The sequence below is a fragment of the Mauremys mutica genome, chromosome 14 (assembly GCF_020497125.1).
Source record: "Mauremys mutica isolate MM-2020 ecotype Southern chromosome 14, ASM2049712v1, whole genome shotgun sequence".
In the NCBI taxonomy this organism is placed as follows: Eukaryota; Metazoa; Chordata; order Testudines; family Geoemydidae; genus Mauremys; species Mauremys mutica.
Window position 1 is genome coordinate 43,777,803 of NC_059085.1, and position 22,779 is coordinate 43,800,581.

Consider the following 22,779-nt stretch of genomic DNA (forward strand, 5'->3'; position numbering starts at 1 on the left):
CTTTTCTCTTTTAATGTTAAGGCTAAAAGTCTCTGCACGGGGTTTTGCTGCCCTTAGCTCATTGAGCATATCCTCTAGTTCAGTGCTTCTCAAACTTTTTTTCCACAGACCACTTGAAAATTGCTGAGGGTCTCGGCGGACCATTAATGACCTTTCCAAATGTTGTTTGTACTGTGAGCTAACTATTGTAAAGCGCTTTGGATAAAAGCGCTATATTAAAAATTAATAATAATTCAATTTTTTTGGTTCTACAAATAAAAGCACACTTCATATTTTAATATCAGTAGTCTTACCTTCCTAATGCGATGGATGTGCCCTCTCTCCCCTGCTGCAGCAGCCTCCAAGCTGGGGCTGGGAAGGAGGGAGGTCTCTCTCCCCCATAGGGTGACCAAATGTCCTGATTTTTATAGGGACAGTCCCAGTTTTTGGGTCTTTTTCTTATATAGGCTTCTCTGGCTTCTATTAACCCCGCCCCCCCCCAACACACCACCCCACGTGTCCCGATTTTTCATATTTCCTGTCTGGTCACCCTACTCCCGCACTGCGGCAGCCCCCAAGCTGGGGCTGGTAAGGAGGGGGGGGTCTCCCTGCCAGCGGCAGCCCTGGAGCTGAGGAAAGTCACCTCTTTCTCTGGCTGCCGCAGCCCTGCTCATCCCAAATTCCCCCCAGTCCCTCTTCTCACCCTACTGCCCCCCCCACATACCTCTTATTCCCCCCAAGGCCATCACCTAACCTTACAAATGTGTCTTCTCCAGGGTCCAGGCACCTAATTAGTGGAGCCACGCCTGCGCCCTTCATTGTGTTGTGTGTGGCCACCAAGGCGCGCAGCTCAGAGGGAACTATCCACGGACCCCCTGAATGGAGCTCACAGCATAGGTGCCAACTTCCGCTGGTGCCGGTGGGTGCTCAACTCCCTGGCCCTGCTCCGATTCCACCCCTGCCTCTATTCCAACCCCTTCCCCAAATCCTGGCCCCGCCTCCTCCCGAGTGCAGTGTTCCAGCTCCTCCCCCCTCCCTCCCAGAGCTCCTTACGCCACCAAACAGCTGTTTTGCGGGGGCAAGCGCTGGGAGGTAGGAGGGACAAGGTGGCGGGCTCACGGGAGGAGGTGGAGGTGGAGGTGGGGCGGGGCGGGGAGCTTGGCTGCCTTTTCCCAGTGGGCACTCCAGCCGGGCGGGAAGAGCCAAGCCCTGAACCACACTACAAGCCACGTGTGTCTGATGAAGTGGGTCTTCACCCACGAAAGCTCATGCTCCAATACGTCTGTTAGTCTATAAGGTGCCACAGGACCCTTTGCTGCTTTTACAGATCCAGACTAACACGGCTCCCCCTCTGATACACTACAAGCTAACTGCACATGGTCTGACCCTCCCAAGATGGCGGGAAGACAGCCCCGTGGGGCTGTTAGTCTGACCCTCCCAAGATGGCGGTAGGGCCAGTCCTCCCCTCCCCCTACGGGGCTGCGCTGGTCTGACTCTCCCAAGATGGCGGAAATACAGCCCCGTGGGGCTGCGTTAGTCTGACCCTCCCAAGATGGCGGTAGGGCCAGTCCTCCCCTCCCCCTACGAGGCTGCGCTGGTCAGACCCTCCCAAGATGGCGTCTCGGGGCGCTGTTGTGCGCAGCCGCAGTGGGTACGGAGCGCTATGGCCGAGAGTTTGAAGCTGGAGCGGGTAGTGGAGGCGCTGGCGCTGCTGCTGGGGAGGCCCGAAGGAGGCACCGGTGAGAGGGGCCGCTCCCTTCAGCGGGCGGGGACTGTGGGGCTCGCATGTTGGGGTCCCCGCCCCCGCATTGCCCGTGTGGGCCCTCGCCCCCCCATTGCCCTGAGCAGCGCCCCCGCATTGCCCGTGTGGCCCCCGTCCCCCCATTGCCTTGAACAGCGCCCCCGCCCCCATTGCCTGTGTGGGCCCCCACCTCCCCATTGCCCTGAGCAGCCCCTCCCCGCCCCCCATTGCCTGTGAGCAGCCCGCCCCCGCCCCCCCATTGCCTGTGTGGGCCCCCACCTCCCCATTGCCCTGAGCAGCCCCTCCCCGCCCCCCATTGCCTGTGTGGGCCCCTGTCCCCCCATTGCCCTGAGCGGGCCCCCCCTGCCCCTCCCTCACAGTGGGACCCCCCCGCCCGGTCCTCGTTCGCCACCGTGGGGGAGACCCCCGTTTTCCTGCACCCCCTTTTCACGAAGGCTCTTCTGGCCCCTTTCGTGTCTGCTCCCCAGGCCTCCTGTCCTGTCCCCTGCACCCCACAGGCTTGTTTGCGGGGGGCAGGTGTCTGGCTGCACCTGCCCTGTGGGGTTTGGGACAAAGGCCTGCAGCGCGGCCTAGCTGCTTGTCTGTGGGGCTGGATGTGCGCAGGGTGCTTTACCCCAAAGAAATCACACTCCTCTGCTGCGTGCACCTCTGGGCCGGACCCGCCAAACCTGGCTTTCCGAGCAGTGCGCTTTGGTAATGGAGCTGTCACACGCTGGGCTGTGGGGCGCTTTAGGGAATGGAAGAAATCAGAGACATTGTAGCAGAGAGAGGAGCAAGTGAGGGAGGTGTAGGAAAGAAGAGTTCTCCACTGAGATCTGAAACGAAGGGGTGGCTGAATGCCTGAGGTGGAGAGATCCAGGGAAGCTATCCAGAGGAGCAGGCTTCTGCACTTCAGGGTGGTGAGATGTGGGGAAGGGGGAAAGACAAAATGCCAAGAGGGGAGTTCTGCACAGGTCTGGCCAACCTGTTGTGTTCTCAGAGCTCTGAGGCTAGCACTGTTTGGAAAGAGCTGTGCCCTCATAAGAACTAGATTCATCCCCAACAGAAAGCTATTTAAGGCTATTGCAGATATCTAGGTTGGTGCACATGATTTTTAAATTAAAACCATATGCACTTTTTCTTATTTAACTGTAGGACAATATTGACTATATTAAGGTTAAGCTGGGGAAAAGGAAATAAATCTACTTCATCGCTATGGCTGCAGGAACAAATACCAGCCACAGGGATGTGGCTGACTACAGTACAAATACAGAAATGGAATGACATTCTGTATCGGATTAACAACAGCTGTTTGAGGAAAGGTGGACTGAATGGGACAAATTGATAAATCACAGATAAACACTTTTTCAGAACAGTATGTATTCCTACAGTCCCTCATAACTCACTCTGTCTCAGTTCTGCTGGGTTCCTGTACTTTTAGTGTTGTTATCGCCTCTTTTAATGCTGGAGGAAGACGCAGGGATAATAAAGAACCTGTACTGTTGACAGTTCTGTTTGTTTTTAATTAAAAGTTAGTAACTGGTAGAGCAGTTGTCTAAGAGATTGTGCTGGTGAATGACCCATATGGGAGCAGCCTCAAGGACTCCACTCTGCTTCTGAATTTCCCAGGCTAGTAAGACACCGATCAGCATTGTGCCAAGGAGGTAACTTGAGTCGGAGAGAATACAAGAATGTTTTTCTCTACCCAATTCTAGTAGTTGCTGCTCTTCCAGTGGGTGATATGGAATTACTTCAATCCACATTTCTGTTTGATGCAAACTTTTCTTAGGCTTTCGCATAACTTACAGCCTCCAATTTTTCTCCCATCCCAAAGTGCAGTTTGAAAGGCTGCCTCTTTGTCTGGTGAGGATGGATGTTGCCCAGCAAGGGTATGACTATGCAGCATTTTGGCACAAGCCTCCCAGCATGGATTGATAGACTCAGGCTAGGGGGGCTCACACTAGTACATTAAAAATAGCTGTGTAAATAGTGCTTTGACGTTGGGGCTCAGGCTCTGAAGCCTGCAGGGTGGGCTTCAGAGCCCAAGTTCCAGCCTGAGCCACCACTTTAAAGCACTGTCTATACAGCTATTGTTAGAGCACTAGCACTTGCCCTGGGTTGGGAGACTGGCTCCGGAAGGCTGTGTAGGCATACCCAAGTGGGGAAAAGGCAACAACTCCTGATATTTATTTTCACCCAATGGATTGGGGAGGGCAGTTTCTCACCAATTATCAGAGGGCAAGAGAGTCTCTTTCTCCTTCTGTATCTTCCTGCGTCATGGAAGAGGTACCCAAGTCTTTTTACCAAACTCTTTACGTGCAGTGCACAGGTACCAAGCTCTTGCTTGGTGAGTTCCATGTTGGTAGTTTCTTGCTAACCCAGATAAGCAACAATGTGGTGCCCCCATAATCCCTCTGAGACAGGGATTGTCTCTTTATCTGCCCTGTGCAACGGGGCCCAATCCTGGCTACTATGACATAAATGTTTATTATCATGTCTGCACCCCTGACCTTAAAATGTCTCCCAGGTTTCCTACAGGCTCAGACACCCTGCTTTCAACTGCTCCTTCTATCTGTCTGTCTGCTTTGTCACTCCCAGTTTCTCTTCTCAGAGTATGTCTACACTGCAAAGTTGTCACAAAACTTTTGTCTTTCACAGGTACTTAAACCCCCCCCCCCCCCCCAAGACAGAAGCTTTGCTGATGTAAGGGGCAGTGTGATCTGCTGACAAAGCTAACGCCGCTTGCGGAGCTGGAAGTATTTTGCTGGCAAAAGTGCTGACGGAATACCAACAACGAGCATTTACACACGCTGACTTTGAGTGACAAGGCTGCGTGGTGTAGACAAGCTGTCAGTTTTTCTGTGTTCTGCCTTTCCCATGCCTCACAAACACAAAACAGTACTCAGCAAAACCCCTCTGACTCTTAGCCCAAGAACTCTTGGGCAGGTTCACAGCCCCCTTTTGCCTTGTGATTAATTTATGCAGACATTTATGTTAATAGCAGGTATGTTCACACCCAGGCTCACGGAGGTTAATGATCCAAGGAGTAACCAGAACTTCTCAGCAGAACACTAATCATAGCAGCTAAGGAGGGACATTATATGGCTTAGTGGAGGGCAGGTGCTCCGCTCTAGCAATCCTTGTACTGTGCTTGACCTATTTGTTTTTCCTTTTAGGAACAGATTCAGGTTCTCTCCAGACGGCAAAACATGCAGCTCTGCTCGAAACCTTAAACTCCAACTTGGCTGCTTTAGAGGAAAAGCTTGGTCAGGATCCCCAATGGAATGAACTGCGGAGCTTGAGAGCTGAAGTCAGAGAGCAGGCTGCTTGGCTAGAAAGCTCTACAGATGTGACCTGGAGTTTTACTTGTCAAGTCCTGCTATTACTGCTGAGTCTGAAAAAGTGCATGATCCTCCTAGCTGCTGCTTATCATCCAGCCAAACCAAACCCTAGGACCGCTGAAGCTGCTCCTGCTCTCAGCCCTGACACGCTCAGTATCTCCCAGCAGAAGACTGTTCAGTCTGCATTGCAGTTTGTGATTACCTTGGGCCTTTGTCCATATCTCTTGCCTGGGGTTGGAATCCCGCTGAAGCACAGGACAGAGTTCAGTGCTGTTGTTCAGGATGTGGTATCTCCCCACACTGCCCCCAGTGCTCTGCATCGGCTCTATGCCAGCTGTACTGCACTGCTGCAGATTGCACAGCACCCATCTTTGGGCAGCCTCATCCTTACCCGCCACCTTGGGGACCTCATCGCAGGTCTGTGCCAGCTTGGATTCTGCCCGATCAAAGGAAAGGGGGAGCAAGCCAGGCCACTGGAGCAACTAAAGGTGTGTGTTCTGATTGGAATTTCCTGCCTTAATTTTGCGTATAGGCCCCATCCTGTAGCTTCCATTTTTCTGGGGCAAAGACAACTGTCTGGAAGGGACATAAAACCTTGTGCTTCAGGGAGCAAGATGAGACCTTCCTTGGGGGGCAGATTATCCCATATCTGCCTTCTGTGTGGTGTCTTGCACCTTCCTTTGAAGCAGCTGGTACCAGTGACTGTCCTAGACAGGATACTGGGCTAGCTGAACCACAAATCTGATCCTGTCATAAGAACATAAGAATGGTCATACTGGGATGGACCAGTGCTCCATGTAGCTCAGTATCCTGTCTTCTGATAGTGGCCAGTGCCAGAAGCTTCAGAGGGAGTGAACAGAACCGGGCAGTTTATGGAGTGATCCATCCACCGTTGTCCAGTCCCAGCACCTGGCAGTCAAAGGCTTATGGACATCTATGCGTGGGGCTGCATCCCTGACCATCTTGGCTAGTAGCCATTGGTGGACCTGTCCTCCATGAACTTTATTTAATTCTTTTTTGAACCCAGTTATTCTTTTGGCCTGGACAACATCCCCTGGCAACAAGTTCCACAGGTTGACTGTGTGTTGTGTGAAGAAATGCTTCCTTTTGTTTGTTTTAAAACTATTAATGGGTGACCAGCGCTGTAACTCCCAGCGCTGCAACTCTCAAGTGTAGCCAAGCCCTCAGTAACAGCCTTGTCTTCCTTGAGTGCTCCTTTAGCGCCTTGCTCATTCAGTGGCCCCACTGATTGTTTGCCAGGCTTCCTGCTTCTGATGTAATTAAAAAAAAAGTTTGTTGTTAGCTTTTATGTCTTTGGTTAGTTCTTCAAATTCTTTTTTGGCCTGCCTGGACTTGCCAGAGTTTGTGTTTCTTTCTATTGTCCTCAGCAGGATTTGATTTCCAATTCCTAAAGGATGTCTTTTTGTCTCAAACCTCTTCTTTGACTCTGTTTAGCCAGGCTGGCATTTTTTTGGGTCCTCTTACTGTTTTTCTTTCATTTGAGGTATACATTTAGTTTGGGTCTCTATTACTGTGTTTTTATAAAGTTTTTATGCAGCTTACAGGCATTTCGCTCTTGTGACCGTTCCTTTTAATTTCCATTTAACTAGCCTCATTTTTGTGTAGGTCTTTCTTTTTTTTAAGCTAAATGCTACTGTGGTGGGTTTCTGTGGTATTTTTCCCCCTACAAGAAGGTTAAATTTAATTACATTATGGTCACTATTACCAAGCGGTTCAGCTATATTCATTTCTTGGACCAGATTCTGTCCCCCACTTAGGACTAAATCAAGAATTGCTTCTCTCTCTGTGGGATCCAGGACTAGCTGCTCCAAGAAGCAGCCATTACTTGTGTCTAGACATTTTATTTCTGAGGTGACATGTTCCTAGTCAATATGTGGATAGTTGAAATCCCCCATTATTATTGGGTCTTCTGTTTTGGTAGCCTCTCTAATCTCCCTGAGCATTTCTCAACCATTGTCACCATCCTGGTCATGTGGTTGGTAGTATATTCCTGTTGCTATACTCTTATTATTCAAGCATGGAATTTCTATCTATAGAGATTCTATGCTACTGTTTTAATTCATTTAAGACTTTTACTGTATTTGACTCTATGCTTTCTTTAACATATAGTGCCACTCCCCCACCAGTGAGACCCACTCTGACATTCCTATATATTTTGTAACCTGATATTACCGGATCCCATTGATTATCATCATTCTACCAAGTTTCTGTGATTCCCATTAGATCAGTATCCTCATTTAATACCAGGCGGTCAAGTTCACCCCTCTTACTATTTAGACTTCTTGCATTTGTATCCAAGCACTTATAAAATGAGTCTGCCTTTGAGTGATGTAATTGAATGGGACTCTTCTTTGTTGTCTCTCTTCAGTTCCTTCCTGTACTTTGTCTACTTCTGTCCTCTGCTCTTTACAGGATATAGAATATTCCCTTTAATAAATCCTCCCATGCGGGATGTATGAATCATGTGCTCCTCTGCACCTATCAGTTTCCCTCACTCCTTAGTTTAAAAACTCCTCTGTGACCTTTTTAATTTTACATACCAGCAATCTGGTTCCATTTTGGTTTTGGTGGAGCCCATCCTTCCTGTATAGGCTTCTCCTTTCCCAGAAGAGTCCCCAGTTCCTAATAAACCTAAATCCCTCCTCTGAACACCATTGTCTCATCCACTCATTGAGACCCTGTAGTTCTGCCTGTCTAATTGGCCCTGCATGTGACACTGGAAACATTTCAGAGAATGCTACCATGGAAGTCCTGGACTTCGCTCCTCTCCAACCCTACGCATAAAACTGTCTAAACGTCTTGAGAGGTCTACAACCTTTGCACCTGCAGGCAATTCACCATATGGTTCTCCTGGTCATCAAAACCCCACTATTTATATTTCTAATAATCAAATCCCCCATTACTATTACCTGCCTCTTCCTAATAACAGGGGCCCTCTGCCCCGGAGAGGTATCCTCGGTGTGAACGAATACTATGACATCATCTGGAAGGAGGGTCCCAGCTGTGGGATTGGTTCCCTCCGCTCCAGCTTGATGTTCCCCTTCCCTGAGACTTTCCTCCTCCTCAGCAACACAGAGACTGTCATAGTTGGGGGGTGGAACCGCTTTACTTTGAGCTTGTCTACACTACAAAAGTAGGTCGACCTGCAGCCAACACAGTAATTAAATCGGCTGTTGGTGTCCACACTACCCTCCTTTTGCCGGTGGTGCGCATCCTCATCAGGAGCGCTTGCACTGACTGAAGTGGGGCATTGTGGGGCACTGATAGCCGCACAGGGTTCACAGCTGGAGCCCTCCTCCCGCCGCAGGGCTGACAGTGCCAGTTGTGAGCCAGGCACAGGGCTCCATTTCACAGTTGACATTCGTGTCAGTTTCCGGCTGCTATTATTTCACCTTTCCTCTCTGGCTGTCAGCTGGACTCCTGCCCTGGGGCTGACAACCAGAGCCAGAGAGGAAATGTGAAATAATAGCAGCCCTGAAACTGACACGAATGTCAGTTTCACAGCTGGTAGGCTCCTTGCTGTGAAATTGAGCCTGGGGAGGGTCTTGCATCTTAGACTGTCAGCCCTGGGGTGTGGGTGGGCTGTTCCCATTGTAAGCTCTGTTGCCAGGGCTGACACCCGGGAGGAGGGATTGACAACCCGGAGCCCCGTCGCCACCTCCCAGTGAGGGATGGGGGGGAGGAGAGCCCAAGCCCGGGCTCCTTCCTCCTCCCCACTGCCCAATCCCTCACTGGGAGGTGGCAGCGGGGCTCCGCCACCCGACAGTGGGGCTCTGTGCTGTCAGGGCTGCAGCTGTGAGTCCCGTGCTGGGCTGACAGCCAACGGGCAATGTAAGTAATGCAGTGACTGCACAGACACTGTCTCACCCTACTGCATCGACCTGAGTGCTACGCCTCTCGCAGAGGTGGGGTTATTAGGTCAGCGTAGTGGGCATCTTACATTGGTGCGTGCAACGTTCTAGTGTAGACACTTACAGAGTCAGGCCAACGTAAGCTGTGCTGTAGCCCAGGCCTTTGCCCCGCAAAGTCTCATATGTATCTCGTGTCTCTCTTAGCTCCTCCAGTTCAGAAACTCTCATCTCAAAAGCTCATATTGGGTCTCTGAGAGCCACAAACTGCTTGCACCAAATGCACATACACCACCTGTCCACAAGGCAAGTAATCGCTGCATTCAGTGTAATAAACAGGATAGACCCCACTCGGATGGACTTCTGCCTGCACTGCTTTTACTCTTGCAGGGTTGTTTTGTGTGTTTGTTCTTTGAGTGTGTGTGTGGCAGTTCCCGGGTAACAGTTGTTCCTGAACAGGTTTTGTTTATATTTGCCTTGACTAAAAACACCCTGTGTCAAACAGAATTTAGAATGGTGTCTAGATAGCACCTGGATGTTTCCCAATCGATGACCTAGAAGTTGCTAATGGTCCAGTAGAGGGAGCCAGAACCTAGCAAAATACATACCCGATGCTGCTTTACTGTTTGCCTGTGCTGCATTAATATTCCAGCACAGAGACCTGTTATTTTTCAGGGCCTTACAGAAGAGCAGCGAACCCACTGCAGGGAGGCCTTGAAGAGTGTCTTGGATCGAGTCTACCAACCCCTAGTGGTCCGGGAACTGCTTGTTCTCCAGGGTGGATCCAAACAGGTACCGAGGCTGCCAACTGGTTCTGTAGCTGGGTGGGGGAAGGGAATCTGACTCATGCGGCTGTCTCCAGTGTCTGCACCTTCCAGTGGTACAGGAGCTGGACTATGATATGCTAGAGCAGGGCTGGGCAAACTTTTTGGCCTGAGGGCCACATCTGGGTATGAAAATTGTATGGTGGGCCATGAATGCTCACGAAATTGGGAGTTGGGGTGCGGGAGGGGGGTGAGGACTCTGGCTGGGGGTGCAGACTCTGGGGTGAGGCCAGAAATGAGGAGTTCAGGGTATGGGAGGGGGCTCTGGGCTGGGGGTTGGAGTATGGGGGGGTGAGGGCTCCAGCTGGGGGTGCAGGCTCTGGGATGGGGCTGGGGATGAGGGGTTTGGGGTGCAGGAGGGTGCTTGAGGCTGGGACCGAGGGGTTCGGAGGGCAGGAGAGTGATCAGGGCTGGAGCAGGGGGATGGGTCACGGGAGGAGGTCAGGGGTACAGGCTCCAGGCAGTGCTTATCTCAAGCAGCTCCTGGAAGCAGCAGCCTGTCTCCCCTCTGGCTCCTGTGTGTAGGGGCCAATGGGAGCTGCAGAGCTGGCACTTGGAGCTGGGGCAGCGTGTGGAGCCCCCTGGCTACTCCTACATGTAGGAGCCGGATGGGGGACATGCTGCTGCTTCTGGGAACCACGGCACATGCAGAGTGGGGCAAGCCCCTGACCCCGCTCCCCAATGGGAGCTCGAGGGCCGGATTAAAAGTCTGATGGGCCAGATGTGGCTGTAGTTTGCCCACCCCTGTGCTAGAGCATTAAACTGTGATTTCCTAGCTACCTGTCCGACCAATGGGATGAAGATATGGGGCTTGGAATTTGCTGCAGAGACTTGCATTTGGAAGCTTTGTTTTATTTTTACTCAAGCTACATACTAGGAGTGAATCTATTTTCTTGAAAAGATAATAGAAGCACAGAAGCTTGTTCCCTAGAGAAGATGGTGCCATGGATCCATCCTTGCTATGTTGCTTCACCAAGTATAATGCTGTGTCAGCAGGGATGAATCTGGCTCATTGTGGTGGTTTATATGCTCCTGACAAACCAGCTGAATTTGTGCTAAATACGCACTGACGGCTACTTCTCCACTCTGAGATTGGCTGAGCTATTTGTCCTAGAACCTTGGCTATCTTACTAGTTATGAATAATGCAAAAATATGGTAATAAAACATTGTGGATTAGAATATAAATGCGCAAAAATCAGCAAAATTGTGGCTCCTACAGCAACAGCGACCCTGTCACACTGAACATAAATATTTATGGCTTAAAATAGTAATAAAAATCCTACTTGTGATGCCTGCAATAAAGCAGAGTTGCTGTGAGAGCCATAACTTGGAATAAGTTAATTGTTGTGCATTTACCCTTGTAGCTAGATACAGAGCTTGTCAATTCCGCAAACTGACTACAGCTCCACACTTGCTTCTTTGCAAAAAAAATTGTTCAGCGAAACACCATGTACGCTTTGGGTGCTCTATGAATAGTAAATAGAAATTCCTGGCAATGCTTTGTTCATCGGGTTAGGTGTGCTTTGCCCTAGAACTCCCCAGTGTGTGTGTATGTACCGTTGGCTTCCGTCAAAGCCAGTACAGCACCAGTTCAGTTTGTAGTCTGTCAAGCTTCCAATTTGACTGTCCTTCTGGTGAAGTGTCTTGTCCTGTAACTTTCCTATGTCACTCTGGCAAAACAGGCATTGCTTTCTTTTCAGGCTATGTGGCACTAACTTGAGCAAATATCCAATTCCTGATTTCAGTCTGTACAGGACCTCTGCAAAAAGACTATTTGGCTTTAAATGAACAGAGGCATTGAAACTAGATGCATGTCTTTCCTCCATGCAGCAATTTAAACTAGGCCATGTTTCAGGGTGCTCTATGGGGCTGTAAACTGGGAGAACCAGGGGAATTCAGCACACTGAGAACAATGTTACTGTCAGGAATTCAGTGTACCACATCTGGTGAAACAAGAGAAATCTGAGTCTTGTCTTAAAACCCTAATGCACAGCATCATCCTCCTAATGCATGGCACAGTATTGCCCCTAAATTGGAATTGTGCGTTCAGAAATGCTTGGATTATACTGCTAGATTTACCGGCAAGGAGAATATTAGATTTTCCTTTCAAGAATCTTTATAGAGTCCTTTAAATACACTTTCTAATTGCTTTTCCGTTTAGTGTCAGCAGTATTCTTGTGCTCCAGCTGTATAGCGTTAAGCTGATCCATCTATTTAAGTTTGTTACTCAAAGTTGATAAATTTGAGCTGCAACTGTTTTGACTTAGCACTGCAGGCTTAAAGGGAAGGCAGCGGCTCGTTAAAGAAAGCTGCTGTCCAGGATGGAGGTTGCTCCTCTCTCTCTGGAGTGGTTAAAGCAACATGAAAGAACAGTCCGTTGAAGGATTCGGGGTGTCAGATCTCATTAAATAAAGCAGCTGGACACTTCTGATCAGTTCTGACCTGGGTTGCCAGTAGCCTTGAATCTGCACTGATTCGTTCTTATTTGATCTTTAGTCCTCCATAAGTACCCTGTGTGTTTAATGTAGCTGTTTAACACGAAAGTGAGGGCTGCCTTGTAAAGAGAAAGGTGAGAGAATCCCCCGAGCTACTTTCTCAGTAAAGCAAACATACATCCGCCTTTCCACTGTTGATATAGCAGCTGACAGCAAACGCTGTCCATGCAGACTGCATGATTTCTAGGATTGTACACTCTAGATGGCACTGCCATTTCTACTGGAACAGCACCTGTCCTAATACTGAGGCACACTGGGGTTGTTTCCTTTCTTGACCACATAACCTATAGTTTGTATTGTCTGTCTTCTCAGCACAGTGTGCGTTATTACTGTGCCCAGCAGTCACTGGAGTTGGACTCGCTCTCCTCTTGAGCGCAATGAGCCCTGATTCATACTGAGAACCCCCTGTGTGTATCACTGGTAGTGAGACAGTCAAAGCTGACGTGTAACCCTGGAGACGCTAATTTAGGGAAAGAAATCCCTGCATGGAGGAGAGGCTCCTGGGATGCTCAGCCCACCTAATTAAACCCTAATTATTTTGGTGCCATTAGGTGGTGAAATGATTTATAGAAAATTCCCCTCTGTGTTGTGTTCCTGCCGTCACATACAGATCAAAGCCCTTCAGGGCAGAGAACATGTCGTTTTGCACATCTGTGAGTGCTGGCACCATTCTCTAAAGAAAATACATCTCCAATGCCCTCTCCGTACCCTTTCAGGGCTTGCAGTCCCCTGGACAAGAGGTGAAGCAGCCGCTTGCCCAAGCCCCAGCTTGGCTTCGGCATCTCTGCGGACAGCTGCTCTCGGAGAGGCTGATGAGACCCAGTGGGGTTCAGGCTGTTGTCCGGGGCATCATGGAGGGAGCAGGAAGTAAGTATGTTGCTCAGACACTGTCATTTCTGTTTCACAGATTATGAGTGAAATGAGACTTCCAGAGTGGGTCAGAGATCTTCCCATCCGATGAAATAACAAGCTGGAATAGCATTATGGGGACCCTCCCATAAGAGATGTCCTCTTATTAGAGAGAGAGACACACGCACGCACGCACGTGTTATGATTGCTTCTGGTCTTAAAAAGGGAGTACTGAGCTCCTGAACTTCAAGACACCTTTTGTCAGGGCTTGTTACGTTTCTGGGACTGGAAACGTCTACAGTTAATACAAGAACTAGGGGTCACCAAACGAAATTAATAGGCAGCAGGTTTAAAACAAATAAAAGGAAGTTCTTCTTCACGCAGCGCACAGTCAACTTGTGGAACTCCTTGCCTGAGGATGTTGTGAAGGCTAGGACTATAACAATGTTTAAAAGGGAACTGGATAAATTCATGGTGGCTAAGTCCATAAATGGCTATTAGCCAGGATGGGTAAGAATGGTGTCCCTAGCCTCTGTTCGTCAGAGGATGGAGATGGATGGCAGGAGAGAGATCACTTGATCATTGCCTGTTAGGTTCACTCCCTCTGGGGCACCTGGCATTGGCCACTGTCGGTAGACAAATACTGGGCTAGATGGACCTTTGGTCTGACCCGGTACGGCCGTTCTTATGTTCTTACAGTTATTGACAAAATATAAATAAAATGACACAACCTAGGGCAAAAATATCTGTGTATATGAAATGCCAGTTCCTCACTCTTGTGAAGAGTACGTTTGTTTTTAAAGATCTGTATTATTGATCTTTTTATTAGTGCCTATTTCTGTAAAGGGCATTGGTGCACGGGAACAGTGCTCTATGTTAGTAAATCATACTCATCTGGAGAGGAGTGAGATCGATTCCACACCCAGTAGGGTTTGGGATCTCAAGGCCTGCCAGTTAGCTCAGGAAGGGGTTTCTCGCTAAGACTAGGTGAATGTGACGTCAGGGACTTGTGTCCCATAGCCTGCACTCCCAGAGCCCTGGCCAGGGTGCTCAGAGTCTTGCGCTGTGGCTCTCTGAGAGGGACTTGAGATCAGCACCTGCCTCCAGTGCTTGGCTGTTATGCTTGTGAGTGGGAGTTGACTGCTGGAGTCCGAGGCCTTTGATAACACATTGTTCCCTTCCTCCAAAGCAGCAAGGCAGTCACCTGAAAGACGCCTGGGCTGAGGAGATGGTTAAAAACAAAAATCCGACTTTTAGCCTTAAACGTCTGGCTGTAGGGAAAACCTGAACTGTTGTTTGGCAAGCCCAAGTCTAATGGGGTCTGTGTCCTGCTCTCCTTTGCTTTCAGCCGGGTCAGCTGGTGGCAGCGGCGCTGAAGCAGCAGCTGCAGACTGGAGAAAGTGTGACATGGTTGCTAGGATCTTGGCCTCCTGTCCTCAGCAATCTCTGTCCCTGGAGGATTACTACAGACAGGTGTGCCCACAGGTATGCCCTTCAGTCCCCGTTCTCACCAGAGCATGTCTGCAGTGCCCGTGAGCAGGGGATTGTGTGCTTAGCCCATAGTCCCTCAGTATGAAATACCCTTGCCTCCCTAGCTAGGGGATTGTGTGCGGCTTGGCTGTGTTGTGAGTGTGATCCAGTACAGAGCACACTGGGCCGAACTGGAGAAGATTTGACTGGGGATCTGTAAACAGGAGAAATTCCCACCCTGCTCTGTGTGTACACACCATAGATCATCTAAACCAGGGGTCGGCAACCGTTCAGAAGTGGTGCCGAGTCTTCATTTATTCACTCTGATTTAAGGTTTTGCGTCCCAGTCATACATTTTAACATTTTTAGAAGGGCTCTTTCTATAAGCCTATAATACAGAACTAAACTATTGTTGTATGTAAAGTAAATAAGGTTTTTAAAATGTTTAAGAAGATTCATTTAAAATTAAATTAAAATGCAGAGCCCCCTGGACTGATGGCCAGGACCCGGGCAGTGTGAGTGTCACTGAAAATCAGTCCGCGTGCCGCCTTTGGCACGTGTGCCGTAGGTTGCCTAGCCTGATCTAAACTTACCCCCTTTCCAGGATTTGGCTTTATGTGCCTCTTAAATAACCAAAATAATAACAAAACATAAGCTTCAGCTTCACCTTTCAGGAACTCGTCTGTCCTAGCTCCTAGTTCCCTCTGTCCTAGAGAAACTCCAAGTTACTGCCCCTCTTACAGCCTAGGAGCTAATGAGACCCACCTGCTAGCATAAGTTAGCAATAATTACCCTGCATTTTATGTGCAGTTCTAGCTCTGACCTAGGCTGATAGGCATTTGTTTCAGCTGATAAGTCAAACGATTTCTCTTTCTTTTACTTTTACTGTGTCCTCCTGAGCATTTCTCTTGCTGATCGCTGTCCATGGGCCCTTGTGTTTCCTTGATGACATGTCTTCAACATGAGTATCCTAGCTGGCCAAACTGCCTTCTCCCTTTGTGACTCACATGCTCTTCTTGTATCTTCTTTCATTTAAGGGTCTCAAATCCCTTTGTAAATGTGTATCAAATCTTAAACAAGCCTGTGAAGCATTACCCCACTTCAGAGGGTAAAGTGATGTGCAGAGAGTTTAGGAGATCTGTCCAAGACCGTACAGTCAGGAAGTAGAGAGTCTGGAATAGACCCCTGGAGCCTGATGCCTTCTCACTAGGCAACACTGCCCAAGCTACGAAAAGGTACTAGAATTAAGAAATGCTCCCCCATGGAGCTCTTGCTTCTTCTCAGCCCTTGCCCCCAAAATTGCTGCAGGTGTTGGTGTCCTAGCTCATCTCAGAAAAAAATTCCCTTATTTCCTCCCCCACTCTTCCCTGCAGCACATACTGTGGAGGAGCCCTGCCTCCGCCAGACTCATAGCTGAGATGTCTCCTCATGCATTGCACTCAGTTGAAATGAAGTTAATAGGGCTCCTCATTCTCATCTGTTGGCTAGAAGTTCACTGCTCTCTCTGTTTCCTGACCTGTGTTGTATGTGTAATTTACATTCCAGATTCTAGACTTACTGCATATTCAGGAGAAGTTGACAGCACACCAGTTCCAGAGAGTTGCCACCACTGCCCTTCTCACCATGGCCAGAGAACGCCCTCAGCTGGCAGTGAAATATTTGCTCCATCCCATGCTAGCACCACTTCTCCAGTGCTGGGATATGGCAGGTAACGGTCCATCTCTCTTGGTCATGTGGACCTGTAACATATCAGGCAAAACCTCTCACTTGAGAAGGGAAGATGGGTTTCTCTTTCTGTCATACATCTGTGGGCTCATCGCCCTGAAACGAATCCCATGGAGTAATCCCTGCAGATCCAGGGTCCTGGTCCTTCCATCAAGGGTTCCTCTTGATTGGCTAGCTGGCTGCTCAGTGTCTAGGCTCAAACTGGAACCTATAGAAAGAGGCATTGGTCCAGGAACACTTTTTTTTATAGCCCGCTGAGACCTCTCCCTCTTTCTGGCTGTGCTGCTTAAGGAACAGCTGCGTGGATTGTATTTGAGACACACGTCCCAGATTCTGATTCCACGCCATGATAGCTACATACCTCTTAAAGAGGTTTGAGGAGTGACTTCCTTCTCTGAAATCAGTCCCCCTCGTGCATGGAGGCCTGGTTTTCGCTGTGGGAAGTGGTGGGAGGAGCGCAGTCTGTTTCTTGTGTGGCAGTGCTAGTGAGATGGATGATACCTTCCTGTGCTAAGTCACCTGCTATCAGAGGCTACATGATGTTCTGCAGTGCTTTGTTCGATCTCTATCACACTGTTAAATGACTCACGGGGCAGGGCTTCTGCTACTTCCGAAGTCTGAGGTGGTGTCGAGTGGTCAGTGACAGGTTTCTGGTGGCCATCCTTCCTCCCAGCTGCTGGGGAGTGGGATGTCAGCCTCTGAGCAAGCAGAAAAACTTCTCCAAGTTACATATTCTGACTTATGTTTTTATAGGTTGCACATAACTCATAGTAACCCTTGCAAACAATCAATTGTCCTGTCATCAGCAAGCAGTTCGTAGCCTAACATCAGCAAAACCTCATCATCAGGAACACCTGGATCAGTGCTCTCCAGCCTTTTTACGCCCAAGATCACTTTTTGAATTTAAGGGCAACCCAGGATCTGCCCCGCTCCTTCCTCAAAGCCCGGCTCACTCCATCCCCCCTCTTTCTGTTGCTTGCTCTCCCCCACCCTCCCTCACTTTCACCGGGCTGGCGTGTGGGCTCTGGGCTGGGGCAAGAGGTTCACAGTGTGGGAGGAGGCTCTGGGCTGAGCCTTGGGCAGGGGGTTGGGGTGCAGGAGGGGGTGAGGGGTGCAAGCTCTGGGTGGGTGTTTGTGTGCAGGATGGGGCTGTGAGATGGGGCAGGGTGCTGGGGTACAGGAGGGTGCTGGCTGTGAAAAGGGGATCAGGGCTGGGGCAGGGGGTTCGGGGTGCAGGAGGGGGCTTGGGGTGCTGGCTATGGGAGGGGGCTCAGGGCTGGGGGTTGGAATTTGGCCTCCCACTGGGCGGCACTTACCGCGGGCAGCTCCCAGTTGGCGGTGCAGCAAGGCTAAGGCAGGCTCCCTGCTTGCCCGGGCCCCATGCTGCTTCCGGAAGGATAGGGTTGCCAGATAGCAACTGTGAAAAAACGGAACGGGGTGGGGCGTAAAAGGCACCTATATAAGAAAAAGTCCCCAAAAATGGAACTGTCCCTTTAAAAACGGAACATCTGGTCACCCTACGGAAGGGGCCAGTGTGTCTCTGCAGCCCCTGCGGGGGTGGGGTGCAGGGGGCATGTGGCTCTGCACGCTGCCCCTCTCTGTAGGCACTGCCCCCAAACCTCCCATTGGCCACAGTTCCCCGTTCCTGGCCAATGGGAGCTGCAGGGGTGGTGCTTGCAGGCAGGCAGCAGTGCGCAGAGACCATTGTGCTCCCCAGGGCTGCAGGGGCATGCTGGCCGCTCCTGGGAGCAGCGTGGGGCCGTGGCAGGCAGGGAGCCTGCCTTAGTGGCAGCCCTGCTACACCGCTGGAGATCACGATCGACTGGGAGAGTCCCCAGGATCGACCAGTCAATCGCGATTGACGGGTTGCTGACCACTGCCCTAGATCTAATGTCAGCTGTTCACATTTTAACCCATTCTTGTGGTTCTTCCAAGTTTTACTTTTGATCCCTATCAGCAAAACTGCTGCTGCAGCTATTTTGTATGCTTATACAACACCCAAGTTATTCCCGACTACGAGGTATTCTCGCTTCCAATTAATGGTGGCTGAGTGCACAAAATTGCTGTGGTTTTGTCAGTCAGTGTCTCTTGTAACATCGCCATCACTGTAATGGGAAATAAATTTACAGTACGTACTTACCCACGGATCCTCCCCCTGGCCCTTGCTAGACTCTGGTGGAGTCTCAAACAGGCCCTTGCTTGCAGCATAACTGAATCCCCTGGTTGTATGTCCCCAACTCCTCCCCGACCTCGCTTTTCAGGCTAGAGGCCTGTGGTTCGGCTCCTTGGAAGTGTCCATGGTGGTGTGCAGGGTGCTGTTGGTGTCTCCACCAAGTATGGCATGTAGCTCTTTGTAAAAGTGGCAGGTCTGTAGTTTGACACCGGATCAACTGTTGGCCTCCCTGGTCTTCTGGTATGCTTGCCACAGTGCCTTCGCTTTCATGTGTCGCTGCTGCTGGTCCCTTCTCCTGCATCCCCGTGAAATCTGCTCGTAGATGTTGATATTTCTATGGCTGGTCCACAGCAGTGCCTGCACAGGCTCAGGGGATCCAATATCTCCTGTCTGCTCCAGGCTGGAGCATGTAAGCAAGACACAAGAATTAATTCTTCCACAAAAAAGGTTGTTGCAAGGAGGAGAGAGAAAAATTATTCTCCTTAACCTCTGAGGATAGGACAAGAAGCAAGGGGCTTAAATTGCAGCAAGGGAGGTTTAAGTTGGACATTAGGAAAGCTTCCTCTTGGAGTTGTTAAGCACTGGAATAAATTGCCTAGGGAGGTTGTGGAATCTCAGGGATGGTCTAGATAATACTTAGTCCTGCTATGAGTGCAGGGGGCTGGACTAGACGATCTTTCGAGTCCCTTCCTATCCTGTGATTCTATGTGTGGAGCATGTAGCCATCATGGTCAGCTGGGCAGTTGCATGCAATAATGGAGAGCTGCTAGGTGTGCTCACCATTCTGGGCAATCAGGAAAAGGCATTTCAAGACTTTGCAGGGCTTTAAAGAGGAGGGCGGGGGGGCTGCCGGTCTGCATGACCCCTGGGCAGTGGAGTTCACAACTGAGACCAGAGAGGTCAGTGTTGGGCATTGTGGGACAGCTGCTGGAGGACTGTTAGGGTCGACATAGGTAGCGCAGTGTTTACGCTTATGCTGAATCAGCCTCAACATGGCTCAATACCGCTCGGGGAGGTGGTGTTACTATGTCAGTGTCATGGAGCGCTTACATTAATTGGAGACCAATTTAAGTGTAGACACGTGTGCAACTAGATCAACGCAAGGTGGCTTATGTCAGCCTAACTTTGTAGAATAGACCTGGGGACTGCTGATTTCACCCTTAATTCTTCACTTCCCTCCATCTATTATTCTATAACCTATTTGCACATGCATGTTCCAGTGCTGCTCTACTAAACTGCTTTGGGTACTGTAGCAATGTGCCAAGACACTGTCACTCTCCTGCTCCTGGAGGCTATGTAGTGAAGGTGCATGTGGCAGCAGAGTCTTGATGCTCATTTTCTGTTTTTTTAAGAGCTGGCAATGGAAGACTTACCTGCAGGGACTGTGCTGGTGAAAGAGGCAGAGCTCAGCCGCTGCGTGGAAGATGTGTTCAAGGTACAGTATTTAATTTGGGTCTCTAATATGTGTAGTCGTTGCCTGAGGATTGAAGAGAAAAGTGTCTGTCAGGAGTCAGTCTTCATGTCTGGGACCTGCTGAGCCACTTAGATGAATATTCTAAACTATGAAAGAGAACAAAATCTCCAATGCAGCCTCAATGCTGAAATAAGGTGGAGTCATGGTCCCTTCTGGGAATGGTGCCCCAAGTGAGGAGTGTTTTTAATACCTCCCTCCATTTGTTAAACTTTTGAAAACCTTATTTTTTTTGCATTTGTAGCCCATTTCATGACTTTGATGCACTAGTTGAATGCATGATTTACCCCTGTCATTGTAAGATGATAATGTGCACTCTAGGATCTGTAAAGCTGTATTTATTCATGCCATATATAAGAAAATAAAAAATTGTTTCCTCTAACCTTAGAGAAACTTTTTACTTTTCAGAGTAACTGAAATGTACTAACATCAAGAGATTGAACTGTGCACCACTATTGGGTGGATCAGTATTAAATAGTGTTACAGTAGGTGACAGCCTTAGAATGTTAACCCTTTGTTGTTCTGTTTCAGATATTTTCCTATCAAATTTGCCCCTGGCTGCAAACTAGATTGCAAGTGAGCTTTTTGCTTCCTATACTGAGTTCCTGAAGGAGGAAAACAGACAGTATTAGGGAGAGCAAAAGTCTGTGTTCAGCAGTCTTAGAAAGTCATCAAACATTACGTGTTAAGCCTGGCGAAAGGAGTAACAGTATTTTTTGTTGCGTAGATAGAGGTTTGATAAATATCTCAGACATCTCATTAAATATGTCCTTTATTAGTCGCTACTTACACTCGTCAAGTACACTTTCACAATTACGCACTAAAACAAGGTTCACAATATCGCAACTGGGCTGTCACTTCACTTCAGTTCGTTCTTATATCTCACTGACTGACTGGCGCCACCCTGCCGCTTATATACCAACGAGGACATGGCTGACAATGTTCTAGGAGGTTCGAGCAAAATATAGTTCTCAGAAAGTCTGGAAGGTTCCACGAGATTCTACAAAGGTCTAGAATATTCTAGGAAGTTAGTGAAAAATGAATCCATATACGGAATACCTGAAACATTTTATTTTAAATATTCTATTTTCCCTTTTGCCACTAACAACAAAAACAGGACCCCGAGCCTGGCACCCCCCTAAGCTGTCACCTGGGTTGCCTGCCCCTAAATCTAGCCCTACCTTCTGGCCTTAAAATCTATGAAAAAAGATCTGCAGTGAAAGTAGTTCCAAAAACACAGAAGTGAATCACTTTAAACTCCATCTAAAGCTTCATTCTTGCTGCTGGGAGCAATCTCCATTTATATTGTGTCTTTGTCAAGCTGAAATCTGTCAGGGGTTTCCCAGTTTTAACCTTCCCGGAAGAGGGCTAACAGATCTTAATTCCCATAAAACCTAGCTTTTACCATCTGTGCTTACCTCATGCTTGGCAGGAAACACGTCTGGGTGTAATTCCTCTCTTTCGTGATGCATTTCTTCCATCTCGGGTAGTACCTCTCAAAACACTGACGGAAGAGTGAGAAAGAAACATAAAGTTCTCTTCACCTCTGCTACTGTCAGTACGTTTTCTCTTGACGACAGAAGTCAGAGAATGGGGGGAGGTCAATAGTATAGTGCTTTCCAGATTCTGATCCCATTGGATTCCCTTGGAGCAATCCTGTAACATCCTCAGTGTAAGTATGATGCTGTCCCATGTGCAAAGGAAAAGTAATAGCTTAATTCTAAATTTAAATTCAGCTTTGAGGCAATGGGCAGGGACCCTCATCTTACTCTGCAACATGTGGATTCCTCTGTGTTGTGTAATTTCAGCACTGCAGACAGGACCGGCACCAGCAAACAAAGCATGTGCTTGGGGTGGCACAATTCCAGGGGCAGCAAAAAACCTAGAGCTGGCCCTGACTGCGGACAAGTAACCTGGTCAGCAATCATCACCCATTTTTCAGCATCTTTACCAAGCAGTGTAATTAATTGAGTAGTGTGCTTTCAAGACCTGCTGCTGCATAGTGTAGATCAAGAGGAGGAGAATGAGCTGGCCAAAATTAATGGTGATTGTGCCAAGTGCTACCAAAGCTCCCTGAAACATGATGGTTTTCGTGCGCCAAAGCACAGGGGGCACTCTGGTTCCGGTTATAAGAGATGGGGGAGCAGGCAAAATCAAGAGGACAGGAAAATTGATGGAACCATGAGCTTACTACCCTAATGGGCCTGTCACTGTCAGCTTTTGCCAATAACTGACTGTCTTTAATGTTAATGCAGAAATGTCAGCAGGCAGGGAGGATAGTGCAGACTCAGCATCTTATGTGGCGCTCCTCCCAACAACAATTGATTGTTCTTGAAGCTGCTGCTAGAAAACTGCTCAATGGAATCGATTGCCTCATAACTGAAGTGCCACTGTGATGAATACTATCTGAGGGATTCAGATGGGCTCTTTGGCGCACTGGTGGCTTTGGGCGTGGTGGTGTGTAACGCAGGTCTCAGGGCTGTGGCTGTGGAGAGGAACTAACCTTCCCTTGTGGTGGTCTGTTAGGTTGTTAAAGGTAAACCGCATCCATTTGCACAGAACTATGTCCAGAAATCTGATGTGGTGAGAGAGGCTTGGGCAGGTATCTTACAGTCTTCATCCCCTCCTCCCACATGTCACATCTGCCCAATGAAACGCTGTAGAGAGGGTAAAAGGAGCAAATGGCCATGTTGCCAGAAGCCTGAGTTGCAGCCTGCACAGTCTAAGTATGCAGAGCAGTGCTTGGATCGAGATGGAGCGTTCCGTGCTGAGCCCTGTAATCGATGGAGGCAGCACCTCCGCCGTATTAATGGTGAGAGAGGCAGCAGTGTAGAGCCTCAC

At 49.1% G+C, this 22,779-nt stretch overlaps 1 protein-coding gene across 3 annotated transcripts in view; it reads left to right on the forward strand.

Moving 5' to 3' along the window:
* The first annotated feature begins 1,594 nt into the window (after positions 1-1,594).
* Positions 1,595-22,779, forward strand: part of TANGO6 (transport and golgi organization 6 homolog) — an 85,019-nt gene continuing 63,834 nt past the window's right edge. For 2 of the 3 annotated variants that reach the window (XM_044987745.1, XM_044987746.1), the window contains exons 1-7: positions 1,595-1,718; positions 4,897-5,549; positions 9,606-9,722; positions 12,967-13,117; positions 14,448-14,584; positions 16,115-16,277; positions 19,820-19,902. In XM_044987745.1, the coding sequence (XP_044843680.1) occupies positions 1,643-1,718; positions 4,897-5,549; positions 9,606-9,722; positions 12,967-13,117; positions 14,448-14,584; positions 16,115-16,277; positions 19,820-19,902 (1,380 nt within the window). In that variant the 5' untranslated portion in view covers positions 1,595-1,642. Of the gene's footprint in view, positions 1,719-2,859; positions 3,096-4,896; positions 5,550-9,605; positions 9,723-12,966; positions 13,118-14,447; positions 14,585-16,114; positions 16,278-19,819; positions 19,903-22,779 lie in introns of those variants that run through there. The other variant, XM_044987747.1, reaches the window with a different exon arrangement.